Source organism: Typopeltis vanoorti, chromosome 15, assembly GCF_054136105.1.
Source record: "Typopeltis vanoorti isolate ZY-2024b chromosome 15, IOZ_Tvanoo_1.0, whole genome shotgun sequence".
In the NCBI taxonomy this organism is placed as follows: Eukaryota; Metazoa; Arthropoda; class Arachnida; order Uropygi; family Thelyphonidae; genus Typopeltis; species Typopeltis vanoorti.
Genome location: NC_143563.1, coordinates 46,911,502 through 46,925,514, shown reverse-complemented (window position 1 = coordinate 46,925,514; position 14,013 = coordinate 46,911,502). Strand labels below are relative to the sequence as shown.

The 14,013-nt window shown below is 36.2% G+C and overlaps 1 protein-coding gene across 1 annotated transcript in view; it reads right to left on the bottom strand.

The window, feature by feature from the left end:
• Positions 1-14,013, bottom strand: part of Prp6 (pre-mRNA processing factor 6) — a 251,296-nt gene that overhangs the window by 169,897 nt on the left and 67,386 nt on the right. The window contains exon 8 of the mRNA XM_090405026.1: positions 7,514-7,663. Within this exon, the coding sequence (XP_090261152.1) occupies positions 7,514-7,663 (150 nt within the window). The remainder of the gene's footprint in view (positions 1-7,513; positions 7,664-14,013) is intronic.

Sequence of the window (14,013 nt, the reverse complement as noted above, 5' to 3'; positions counted from 1 at the left end):
TTCTTGGTGCCTTTTGTGATGTGACTTTTTTGATGTTTTTTTTTTGGCAACTTGTATAGTAAAGTATAAGTTCTGCACCACTTCAACCTGAGTATTTATATTTACATCTGGATCTGGCTCCCACTGACGAGACCTCAACCAAGGTCGAAACCAGTCTGGGTAGTGACATCCCCCCCCCATAGTGATCAGAGCTTACTCCACCTTTACTACGAGTTGTCCCTGTCATGAAAGATTTGCTTACGCTTGGATCCACTGAAACTTTTATAGTTTTTATATTCGGCATGAAACTCTTGTAGTTTCTCTATTCGGCTTTGAAATAATGTTGGATTCAATATCCACTTAATCTGAATAAATTCTAATTGAATTTTTAGGTACACCACCCCAAATGTAGCAACAGTATTCTAAGGTTGGGTGGATTTGACCAGGAGAGAAGTACTGTTTGGAACAGAAAATAATACCAAGTTTTTATTGAGGCTGAAGAAGTTATGGACTTGAAGTGTTCATATCAGGATAGATTGATGTAAGATGCCAAGGAAAATTGGTCCTGGAGATTGGAATACTATCAAAAGTGAGGGAGAGAACAGAATGGTCTTTTTTTCTATAAATGAGACAGGTGGCATTAAAATTCATCAGGTTATCCTCGCCCCACTTGAGAATGGAAAGGAGATCAGTGTTTAGGAGACTGGTTAAAGAAGATCTTGAAAGCATGAGTTATCTGAGAACTATCCAGTTTTGAAAACGAAAAAGAGGAGTGAAGAGTACACCAGCATTAACTGAGAAATCTGATGAAAGGAACCTATCTACCATAACCCACAGGGAACGGCCAGAGAGGAATCTAGCAATCCACTTTCAAAGGGAGGGAGGAATACCATAGAATGGTAGTTTGGTAAGGAGGCTACGATGTCAGGCTAGATCAAATGCCTTGGAAATATCAAGAGTGACTACTTAAGTTTCTCTGAACTTTTCCATGCTGTGCATCCAAAGGTCGGTGAGGTTGGCAAGGAGGTCTGCTGTGGAATGAGAATTGCAGAATCCTACTGATCATTAAGTAACTGGTGGGTCTTCAAGTGGTAAAGCAGTTGGCTACTGATGATCTTTTCCATTATTTCTGAGAGTACTGAGGTCAGTGCAATGGGATGATAGCTTGATGGTTGACTTCTCCCTTTTTGGGAATAGGATGGACAAAAAGCTTGTTTCCAGACAGTGGGATAGATGGCAGATGGGTGACAGAAGCAGTATGCATACCTTCTATACATTAATCAGAATAATAAAGAGATGATGCAGGATAGGTGTGAGTTTCTGGAGCAGAAGTTTTTAGTATAACTGGAGGAATACCATCAGGGTCAGGAGACATAGTGTGAATAGTTTGTGGAATGGTAGGAGGAGTTCTGCCTTTGTTGTCTATGCCAAAGTTGGAGGGAAAAAACTGATGCCAGAAAGTCTGCTTTTTTCTTTAGGAGATGTTGCCATTGTACCATCAGGATGTGAGAGAGAGAGAGAGGTGGACACATGGAAGGACAGAAGTTGCATCCCACAGCCTTGGCAAGTGGGTAGAAGCTATGACTACAATTAGGACAGGAGACAAGCTTAGTGCAATTAGCCCTCATAAAGTCTGCTTTGGATTTGTTGATGATGGCTGAGTGAAGACTGGAGCCATTGAACATATGTTGAATTTTTTGTTTGGACAGCTTTGAACAACATAGTTTAGAGAAGTAGGATTTGGAAAAAGATCAAGGTTTTGAGTGGATGAGGAATAGAAGCACTCATCCCTGTGAGAATTTCTGTTATTAGATCAGAACAGATGCTATGATTGGAAGATCGGAAGCAACAATCACACTGTGAAAACGATGTATAAAAGTCCTGAAGGTCATCCTAGTCAACACTGCTGTAGTGCCCCCCACAGGATACGAGACTGTGAATGACTGGGAGAAGGTTGATCTGTAGCAAAGGAAATAGGGACAAGGTTATAGTCACACTTGTCAAGAGGAGATTGAACATCAACAGTGTATTTGGAAGGAGAACTAGTTATGAAAAGGTCCAAGGTATATAGAGAATGAAGAAGAATGTCCAGGATTCTGGTATCATTGCTGAAGGTTTGATTTCTTTGTCAGCTTGGTTTGTGAAATTGGAGAAGTGGAACCATTCAAATTTTTGATGTCAAAATTGCTATTGGGGTAGTTAAATTATATGTGATTGCAGAGATAGCTAGTCAAAGAGGGCAGTGAAATTATTGGAGTTTGGAGAACGGTAGAGGCAACAAATGAAGGCAATAGTGTGAAGTAAGGAGATCTTGAGCCAGAGTAGATCAAATAAAGGGGATTCCAGGTCCAATAACCTTTGTAGGGAAGACCCAGCAAACATAGGTTTCACCCTCCATGCAAAAGCATCATGGTAAATGTAATGAGGAAAATTGAGGTAAGACATCATTGTAGAAAGTGTCAGTTGAGGTTCAGTGATAAATGATATATCAGATTTTGATGACTGCTGGGGTGCACATCACTGATATTGGAATAAGACTCCTAATGTTAGTTAGTGAAGTCAATATGGAAGATTTTTTTTATTGTGGGGATTGCTGAGAGTTTTTTTTTTTTTTTTTGCAGTGTTTTAAAGTGATTTTAATGTTTTTTGAGATTATTTTTATTTTTTTGCCACAGTGACTGGGATTTTTTGTATTGTTGATTGTGGTCACAAGTAAAGAATGGGAAAATTAAAGAGTAGGGAACATGCAGCCAGGATAATCAGACCTCAATCCAAGCATGTCCTTGGACAGCATCCCTTGCAAGCTGCTTACCCAGACTTCCTGCAGGCACAACCTGGCAAAGTAAGCAGTGGGATTATTTGCCAGTTAATTGAGAAGCTCCCGGAAGAGTTACCATCAGGTTTGGTCTGTACCGCCTAGCAGCTGGTCTGCAGAAACCATTTTACAGCTGTATCCTCAAATTGAAGAGGTACTGGTTTCCTGATTAAAAATTTGAAAGAAAGGAGTAAGATTGGGGATGTCTTCACCTACATCACACCTCCAAAAAGTGGGATGGCAGTGTTTTATTGGACAATGAACGACATCTACCCCTAGGGGTCTAGTTGCATTTCCTGACAACTAGGGAAAGTATGTATTTAATCTATTAAATAAACAGTTCTCTTCTGGAAAGTATCTAGCATTCTGAGGAAGGTTTCTGGTGCACCACCCCAGAGCAATATTCTAGAGATGAGCAGATTTGAGCATAAGAGAAGTAATGGTTAGAACAAAAAAGAATACCAAGTTTTTGAAGGATGAAAAGGCTATGGATGTGGTTTGCTTATGCCAAGATTAACTAAATGTAAAAGTCAGTGCAAGAAGCAAAAACTGATCTTGGATAGTGAGTGGAATATTATCAAAAATGAAGTACAGTGAGTTATATTTCTTTAGATTTAGTTGGTTTTTAAAGTCTGCTGTTATATTCCAAAAAAATTTAATATGGTGAAGCACAGTATTTTTTTTTTTACAACTGATTCTGTGCAAGTGTCCAAGGTATGGTCAGCTAATTATAGCCAAAGAAATATTTCTTGTGTTCATCAAGATTGGCAGACCATCTGGTTTGACAATAATAGGGCAGGCTGCAAGAACAAGGAACCTTGTATACAGCTTGAACTGAGGGGGAGGGGATAGAAGGAGGGAATGATCTTTAGGAGTGGATAAAGACAGCTAGCTTTAAACAAGGTTTGAAAGCAGTATGGAGATTATATTTCTTTAAAGTTATAGCTATTTTGTTTGAGGAGTCTTGGATATGAAGAATAGTAATAGCATTATTGTAATCGGCATGTGGAAAGCAATGTGGGATGATAAGAGGAAAAAGTATTCTGTAAATTTTGTTGTTAAATGTTAATTCTATGAATTATAACCACTGGATAGAAACATGATGATGAATAAAAGAGAGTTCAGCTGTTCAAGAGGTTTGGTTGGAACAGAGGCTGGTAGCTCTGTTAACTAGGATGATTTATGATACAATCCTCATGATAATTTTCAAGGTCACTCAGTTTCCTGGAATAGATCTGAAAACATTTTTGGTTGCAAGGATGAATTTGAAAGAAAGACAGTGGAATCCACGGAGATCGTCCTTAATCCTGGGCATTTGAACAGTAATTTGAGCTATAATACCCCTGAAATATTTTGGGAAAATTTGGAGAAAAGAGCAAAGCTAATAATAATAATGGCAAATGCCTGTTGGATGTCTGCACATATTCATATGGAGAATAAGAAACGTCTCATTGACTATGTTATTGTTGATAGTGATGTTTTCTCCCTGGAGCAGTACACCACAGCATACAGACGATTTGAAATTGGAAGTGATCACCATTTACTCTTGAGCAGGATAAAAATGAATTTCATATTGAAAAAAAGAACATGTAAGAAAGTTTTAAAGTGAATAAAAGTTTAACAGCTCTCAGATGTGAACTGCAGACTAAAATATATAAACATTATTGAAGAAAAAATGAAAGAGTTTGAGAACAGCAACCAAACCTTGGAGATTCAGTGGCAAGCCTTGAAGAAAACACTGATTGATTCAGCCAGAGAGGCATCTGGTGAGGTTGTCTGCAAGGATAGAAAAATCAGAACTCCATGGTGGACACAGGAAGTTAAAAAGGCGGTGAAGGAAAAGAAGACAGCATATGAAAAGTACCTGGCAAATAAGTCAGGCTCTTAGAGAATACAGAGACAAATGTAAGAAGGTTAAACACTGTATAAAACTAGCTAAACAAAAGTCATGTGAGGACTTTGGCAAGAACATAGAAAATAAATATCAAGAAAGTGGTAAGATATTCTGGAGATTGTTGAAGAAGTTTAGAAATGGAGGAAAGAGTGCTGTAAAAGGAGTTAAAGATGTTAAAAGTGACATGATAGTACAGTGGTAAATAATACTCGACAGGCATACTATCAGGAATACATATCCATACTTGAAGTAGAAAAAGCCATCAAAGGCTTGAAATGTGGAAAGGCAGCAGGAGTAGATGATATTCGACCAGAAATGCTGAAGTATGGTGGTATAAAAGTCTCACAGTGGCTGCACTGTGTAGTTCAGAAGACCTGGACAGAAGGGCAAATTCCCGATGACTGGAGTATGGCTCTCATAGTACCCATATATAAAAATGGAAATAAAACTGAATATGAGAATTACAGAGGTATTTCCCTACTGAGTGTTCCTGGTCAGATTTATGCCAGTATACTTGAGAAACTGGTTGAGAAGAATTGTGGAAGAAAAGCTTGGTGAAGAACAATCTGGATTCAGGCCAAATAGAGGTTGTCAGGATCAGATCTTCACTTTACGGCAAACAGTTGAGAAAGTATGGGAATATAACAAAGATCTGTATTTAAGTTTTATCGATCTGGAAAAGGCATATGACAAGGTGCCAAGAGAGAAGCTATTCAAACACTACAGTTATATGGTGTCAATGGGGCATTATATCAAGCAATACTTAGTCTGTATTTGAGTTGTAAGTCAGCAGCTAGAAGCTAGAACTGAAGGAAGTACAGGAAGATGGTTTAATGTTAAATCTGGTGTGAGACAAGGATGTACATTACTCCCTCTGTTATTCATTATCTATATGGATCACATTATGAAGGAAAGCGGTATTAAACATGATATCAAAATTGGAGATGTTAATGTCAGCTGTTTGCTTTATGCAGATGATGTTATAGTTCTAAATAAATCCGCTACAAGTCTGCAAGATTCCCTGACTAAATTGAATAACTGTTGTAATAGATATGGTATGAAGGTCAGCAATAAAAAGACAAAGACAATGAAAATAGGCAGAATCATTGAAAATGTGAACGGAGAACCTGTGGAACAAGTAAAACACTTCAACTATTTAGTTACGATTTTCAGTGAAGATGGTAAATTAAATATGGAAATAGACAACAGATTCAACAAAGCTGGTATGGTAGGAAGTCAATTGAATAAATTCATATGGAATAAGAGAAAAATTAATCGGAACACTAAATTAGCTGTATACAAGACAGTGTTCAAACTAGTTTTAACTTATGGATTTGAGAGCCGGGTCAGAAGTAAAACACTTGACCGAAGACTTGAGACCGCAGATATGAGAGTCCTGAGAAAGATTATAGGCATGAACAGATGGCATCAATGGCAATATCATATTTAAAACGCGGATATTAGGAAAGAACTTGACATTGTCAGCATCCAGGAATGCGTTAGCAGAGCTAATCTCAGGTATTATGGTCACTTGAACAGAATGGACGAGGAAAGATTAGCAAAACAAGTGTTCTCTGCCAGGTTGGTAGGAAAACGACCCAGAGGAAGACCAAGATATAGGTGGATTGATAAGGCACAAAATGCCTTAGACGATAGAAATATAAGATCTGATAATGTTGGAGTCTTGACAAGTAACAGACTGATTTGGAAGAAAATTGTAGATAGGAAGTTAGTAATGATGTAAATTTTTCATGTAGTACTATCATATCCTATACACCCCTTGAAGGTACATGGCAGGAATTTGATGATGATGAAATTGTTAGGAGGGGGGGGGGATTACAGGAAAGTTTGTGAATGTATATACCAGTTTAGGTTTTCTGTAAACTGAGAAAGAAAGAATTCCAATAGGTAGTCATGTGATTGAAGTGTTACAAAAGACAGACTACTGTTATTTTCTTTTTCTGTAGTACTAGATTCTGGTTTTGGTGGGGGAGAATGGCTGTGAAGAGGATTAATGAGCCTTGTGGCTAAATGGAGAACACATCATCAATGAATCTTAGCTACAAGAGCTGAAAACTGCAGTATCAGGAGTATATTTTTCGAAATGCTCACATAGAAATTGGATACAGGAGAGAGCGCTATGTCCTTTATATTTTTATATATGGTGTTCTGCTAGAATTCAAAAGAAATATATTCTCTGTACTACTGTGAAACCATATTTAAAGCTGTCTGTCCTGAACCACCTGCCTAAAGATCAGGTGTATACAAGGTGCTGCTGCAATCATGTTCAGTCAGATCTAGCTAACCATGTTTTGGACACCTTGAACAGAACCAAATGGAGAAAACTATACTTTACCACAGCAATAAAAACATAACATACTCTTTTTTTTTTAGAGAGTTAGTGACAGATTTAAAAAAAATCAAGTCTTTATAAATATGGCATTGTGAAACCTTCCAAGATTTGGGAAACATTAATTCTTAGATCTCCAGGCCAACAGCTGAAGATACTTACTAGTGCCCACAGAAGGCAAACCCCTCTGAGGTCTATTAGGCTTCTAGTCAAACATCTTCCATTTTTATTTTGTGCTGTTTGTGCACATCATTACAATTTTCATATTGTATCCCAGATGATGTCTCTGTGATAGAAATGAAATATTGATCCCATTAAACTTGTGCTTAATTCTTTCATGACAAGCCTAATCCTAATCGCATGATTAAATATTTTTCTAAATGAAGTGTTAAGTTTAACATGCAATATTTATATACCTTCAAAGAACAAAATCTTTGAAAATCTTAAAGCTGTTTATTTTAAGATAATATCATACCTGGTTAAGCTTAATATCCATAAGGGTATTTCTAGCTTGTCCAATTTTGCGCAAATCAAGATCAGCACTTGGTGTTGCCCAACCTGGTGTCATTAAACCTCCAGGGGTTGCAGTTCCAGGAAATGGTGTAACCAGTCCTGCACCATATGGCTAATAACAATAACAAATCATAAAATAAATAAACGTATACATAATGTACTGATTTCAAATATAAAGTGCACAAAGACTAGATAAAACAATGAAGTACAAATAAATTATTTCATATTAAATCTTGATGTATTCATCTCTCAACTGACTCAATCACTTAGACAAAAATAAAAATTAAATTAAATCCCTTTTTCCCAAAATCAATCATATGAAGTTTGTTAAACTTTTGTTTTGTTTTTTTCAAAGATTATATGATATACTATTGACAGTTCAATATCTCTTGTGACAGATATTGAAGTTGGTAAGAACTTGCATACAAAAATGGGTTTAATATACAAGCTATACTTTAGTGAACCCATGCTCTTCCTTGCAAAGGGAGATCAGGTTGGAGAAATCTGCTCATATTTTATAATTTCATAATAATGTTACAGCTGATCTGGATAAAGGGAATGGATGCACTATGATACTGTTGGATTTTGCAAAGGTATTTGATGGAATACCACATGAAAGGCTGTTGCATAAACTAGAGAATATGGGATTGGAACAAACTATTGGCTTGGTAAGTAGGTAGCTGAGAGACAGTATCAGAAAGTGGTACATAGCAATCACAGGGTGATTCACACAGGTTGGAAGTGGGCAAATGATAATGGCCACCATTTCAATGTTAGTAATTGTAAAGAAATGCACTTTGGCATGTGAGATATCCAACAGCATATTATCTTGCTTGGAGTAACTCACGAACCTAGAGATTTTGGAGTTATATACCTATGGAGGGCATTATAGGTAAAAAGGAAGTTGACGTTCAAAGGTCGCAGCAAATATTGCAAATACAACATAGAGGATAACTGCGATACTGAAACAAACATAGACATGCAAGGATCTGGAAGTCATTTTCCTCTTTACAAGGCCTTCTTGATACAACTGCACCTAGATTACTGGACACATATTTGGTCTCCTGGATTCCAGACAGGCAAGAAGTAATGGAAAGGCTACAAAGAAGAGTTACAAAGATGATATCAGGATTATGAAGATAGAATGAGAGTGTGAAGACTGCAGACAGAGGGGTGATATGACAGATCTATAAACTTAAGAGGGCATTATAAGACATCAGTTGATAAAATTTTTCATAATATGAAAGGAGGAGAAGAAAAGGGGCATCTGTGGAAGTTAAGTTTGTGTGCAGTTAAGAAAAGGGGTAAGAGCTCTAGATTTTTCTCTTACAGAACTGTGAGTGAGTAGAACAGTTTGTCTGTTGAAGTAGTAAGTGCATCTTATGTGAATGAGTTTAAGAGAATGTGTGACAGCTGGTGTGGGTGATGCATAGCCTCCCTCAATGATCCTTGACTCACCAGAGGAATAATAATAATAATAATATAGTGAACTTTATGTCATCTGAATCTTACAAATTTGGAATTCCTTCATAGACTGACATCTTAAGAAATACTGCTTAATTTTGCAAAGCATATAATTCTGTTCATAATCAGAAACAAATTATATACACTGAAATTAAGTTTTAAAAGAGGTATACCGTGAGTAGACATATAGATACAAAATTAATAACGGAAAAAACTCACGTACAAAGATTATTTAATAGTATAATTTTCGCCTGTGTGTCACAGGCATCTTCAGTACATTAAGCTCAAATTAAACAATAACTGACAATTCCAAAAAGCGCCACCTAAGTTGCTGGTGTAAGATAACTAAAAAGGTCAATGACTTTCCTTAAATAAAAAAAAAAAAAAAAAAAATCAATACAATAAAAAGTTAGGAACGATGAGCTGATTTGTAAAGTTCTTTCCTAACTTTTTATTGTATTGAATTTTTTTAAGGAAAGTTATTGACCTTTTTAGTTATCACCAGCTACTTAGGTGGTGCCTTTTGGAATTGTCAGTTATTGTTTAATTTGAGCTTAATGTACTGAAGATGCCTGTGACACACAGGTGAAAATTATACTATTAAATAATCTTTGTACGTGAGTTTTTTCCGTTATTAATTTTGTATCGATACACTGAAATTATTATGTGCTAAAATGAGCTATTTTTGCAAAAGAGATGATATATACACACAGAATGCAATTTGTCCTCAAAACAGAAAGAAAAGCATTCATAGACTTAAAAAAGTTTTAAACTCTCAAGATCCATGAAATATTTCAAAGTAAAACTTGATTGCTAATTTTACTTTACAGTTTTTTTATTGTATACCATTCAAATAATCATCTTTGTGGACTTTTGTGAAATAAACATGAAAATAATTTTTAAAAGTAATCTTAAGATTAAAAACAATAAAAATATATATAATTCAGAAAGTTGAGTTTGAAATAAAATGATTTATCAATTTTATTTCAAACTCAATTTTATAAACTGCACATAAGAGAGCTCTTAGGAAAACAGAGGAGTGAACATATGGCATCAATGGCATAATCATCTTAAAAATGAAGATATTAGAAAGAAATATTATTATTCAAGCAAGTGCAAACAGAGCTAATCTAAAGTAGTATAGTCCCTTAAACAGAATGGGGGGGGGGGGTGGCAAAAACAATTTAATGACAGGAAGAAAGATTCAGAGAAAGAATAAAGCATGAGTGAACTGATGTACAGCCTTAGCCAGACCACAATGTGAGCTCTAACAATACTGGAAACAGTGACAGACACTTGCTGAAGGTCTCAAAATGATGATCTCCCAAATATATCGCAGTGTGATGCAGTCAAATTTATTTAAGTTTGGGGAATGTTGTGTTGCTGTGACAGATGCCAGGAATAGTAGTCTTGCTGATTTACACCCGATTCTGCAGAGAAGAGAGATTTCCCCCTCCCCGTTGGATCCTGTGATCTGAATTCATGGCATGGTTGGTCACTCTAAATGACTGTAGTGTAGATGGACATATTTTCTATGTTGTTCTAGACCAGAGTTTCTCGACCTTTCTTTAGTAATTGTGCCCCAAAGGACTAATTGCCCTAATCCTTTTTCTAATAGTCTCCTGTAATTTTCTATACTAATATATTTTTTTTCGTAAGGATTTACTTTTTTTTTCAGCAAGCTTCAATTGTGAAACATAGCGGGAAAAAAAAGGTCAAAGAAGAATAAGTAAATTGCTATTTTAAAAGAGGATTGTGCAAAGCCAGTGCTTTTCTCATTCCTACTGGATGAGGTATATAAAACATGGTGATAAAGAAAAAGTACATGATATCTTTAAGCAATGAATTTATTGCCTAATAATCATGCCCTATACAGCATGCCTCAAAGGGAAATTCTATTATTTATCCAGTACTTTAAAAATTAAGAGCATATGTCCATTATGGCATATGGCATATGGCAGCACTACACTGCTAGGTGGCATGACTCCTAATATTATTATTTTGTATACCAAAAAACTCAAAAACTAATGATCTTCCTCCCCCAAAAAAACAATTTTTGCTACATTAAAAACACTGTTCTAGACAAATATTGGCAGTTCTTCCTGTTTCTCTGAAGTATTTAAGTTTGTAGGGATACCACAGACCTGAGTTGGCCCAGAAGGTGGAGAGTCTAAAAGTAAGGATATAAAGGTAACTAATTTTGGTAAGGCTTAAAGGAAGTCTGTATGCTATACTTTTAGAAAAGGTGAACAATTTTTTCCAAGGTGTTCCCTGAATGCAGGGGATGGTAGAATTTTCACGTTCTGGATTTTGGGGATGGTTGGCATGGGTGGAGATTTCTGTTGATTTTATTAAAGGTAAAGTCATTAACTAAAAATGTATCCCAAATGTGAACTGATTCTCAGTGGAGAGGTTAATGTGCTCTGAGCAGATGGTTCTAGCTGTTTGCTAAGGTTTTGATAACACTCCCCTTCCAACAGTATGGGGTTTCAAAACAAAAGTGGTGTGATAGGCAGTGGATGTACCTTCTAGTGCAGGTAGGTTTTCTGTATGCTGAAAAGGATCCATCTGGTAGCCAGGTAACCAGAGTGTCAAGGAAGGGCAGATAGTTATTGTTTTCCTTTTCAATGGTGAAACGAATCCTTGGGTGTTGTGCTGAAAACATTTCTGAACATAACTCCTCTGTGTGGTGGGGATATGTTACAAACAGTTTAGCACATTACCAAAAATCTGGGAGACCATCATTTTGAGCCATTCAGCAAGTGTCCATCACCACATCCATAGAGAGCACCAGTTAGGATTGTAAGAGCCCATCTCTTACTATCAGTCAGTTTGCCTTCCTACTAGTATGCCCAGATGCATGCATGTGCTCAATATATTTCTTTGTACCCAATACTGGCTTAGTAAGCTAATTACCTAAATAAATTTAATTAGTTAATTATTAGCTTTATATATCTGTTATTCTGCTAAACAATATAAGTGATAATAATCAATGTTCAAGCATCCATACCAGATTAGCGATCCTACAATGAAAGTGATATAGCATGCAAAGCAAATTTTTTTTTGGTAGATCAAAACACCAATTATCAAGACTCTTGAATAGACTGGTATTCCTCAAATGCTCTCACAACTCAGGCATTATTCCCACTTGTGTAAAAAAGCACTAAAATTTAACTTGCAGAAGCTTAAAGAAGACATTAAAACTCCCAGAAAAAAATTAAAGAAAAAATAAAAACCAAAGATATAGATATAGAAGAGGATGAAGAAAGAAGGTGGACATATATTAAACAATTGATTCTGAATACCGTGGAAGAAACTCTGAGATATAAAATTAAGCAAAAGAAAAGAGATTGGTTTGATGAAGAATGTGCTGAAGCAGTAATAAAAAGAAATAAAGTATATAAAGAATTTAGTGCAAGACCAACTAGGATTAAAGAAGGAAAATATAAAGAACTGAGACAAGAAGCAGATAAAATCTGTCGGGAAGAAAGGAAGAAAAGACAATCCCTTAATGAAACAACGTGCACAATATAACAAATGAAGAACAAGGGCTATCTTAGACAAATGTATAATACAATTAAGCAAATTAAAGGAGGATATAAGCTTGGCTATATATGCAAAAAGAAAAGAAAAATATATGCAAACAAAAAGTAAAATACAGATGGAGAGAATATTTCCATGAAATGTTGAATAAAAATGTTAGCTCTGCAACTCAAAATATCACATACCAACTACTGCTGAAGAGAATGATTCTGTAAAGCTACCATCAAGGCAAGAGCAGGAACAACAAATCCCTGCAGTTACTGAAAGCAGGAGAAAAGAAACTAGAAGACAAAATTAATGAATTTATTCTAACCACATAGAAGAAGGAGTCAAAATATGGAAATTCCAGTTAAGAAAGAGTACATGTGGAACTACAAAGCAGGTGATTATAATACATTTAGGAGGCTGAAGCAGGACCATGGCATAGAGATCTGCAAGGGAAGGATGTTCTTAGTGAATGGGAAATAGTTAAGGGGTATCTGGAGAAAGCACATCACACTGTATATAAGCAACATGAGCTGCACAGAAAGAAAATGCTGTGCAAAGTATATAAGGACTAGCTAACTCATGAACAGTACAAGGATGAGCAACATGGTAAGGAAGACAAAATCAGATTACAAGAAGAGATTAGCAGAACAGGCAAAAGGAAATCCCACAGTTTTTCATTATGTAACAAGCAGGAGGAAGAATAACCATGGTAGGATAACTTTAATAAGTGCAGATGGTAGAGAGGTAACAAAAGCAGATGAAATTGTTGAGCTACTGAGTGACCATTTTGCAAGGGTGTATCATCTAAGTAAAGATATTGTTATGACACAGACGATGTAAGAACAGAGGTTGATGAATTAGAAGTGCTTAGGATATTGCAGAATCTAAATTCAAATACAGCTGTGGGATTAGATAGGATATCAGCTTGCATTTTAAGAGAATGTGCAGGGGAACTGGCGTTGCCTTTGATTAGGCTATTTAATTTAAGTCTCAGCTCTGGCAAAGTCCCAAGAGAGTGGAAGGAGGACAAAATAATTCCTTTGCATAAAGGAAGATCTAAGTGTGTGGTAGCAAATTATAGACCAATCAGTATTTCAGGAATGGTGGTAAAAAGTTAGTCAAAAAGAGAATCCAGGAATGACTGGATACGAATACGATACTCTATGAGGGACAGTATAGCTTTGTCAAGGGTAAGTCATGCATAACAAATCTACTAACATTTTGTAATACAGTGACAGCTGAATTGGATAAAAGGAATGGCTACATAATATTCCTGGATTTTGCAAACGCGTTTGACAGGATACCACAGGAACTCTGTTATATAAACTGCAACAAATGGGGATGGATATGAAACTGATGATATGGATGAAAGGGTGGCTGATGGGCAGATACTAAAAAGTAGTATATGGATAGCTGAATCCAGGAGAAGGCAGGTGACTAGTGGCATACCAGATGGCTCTGTGCTTG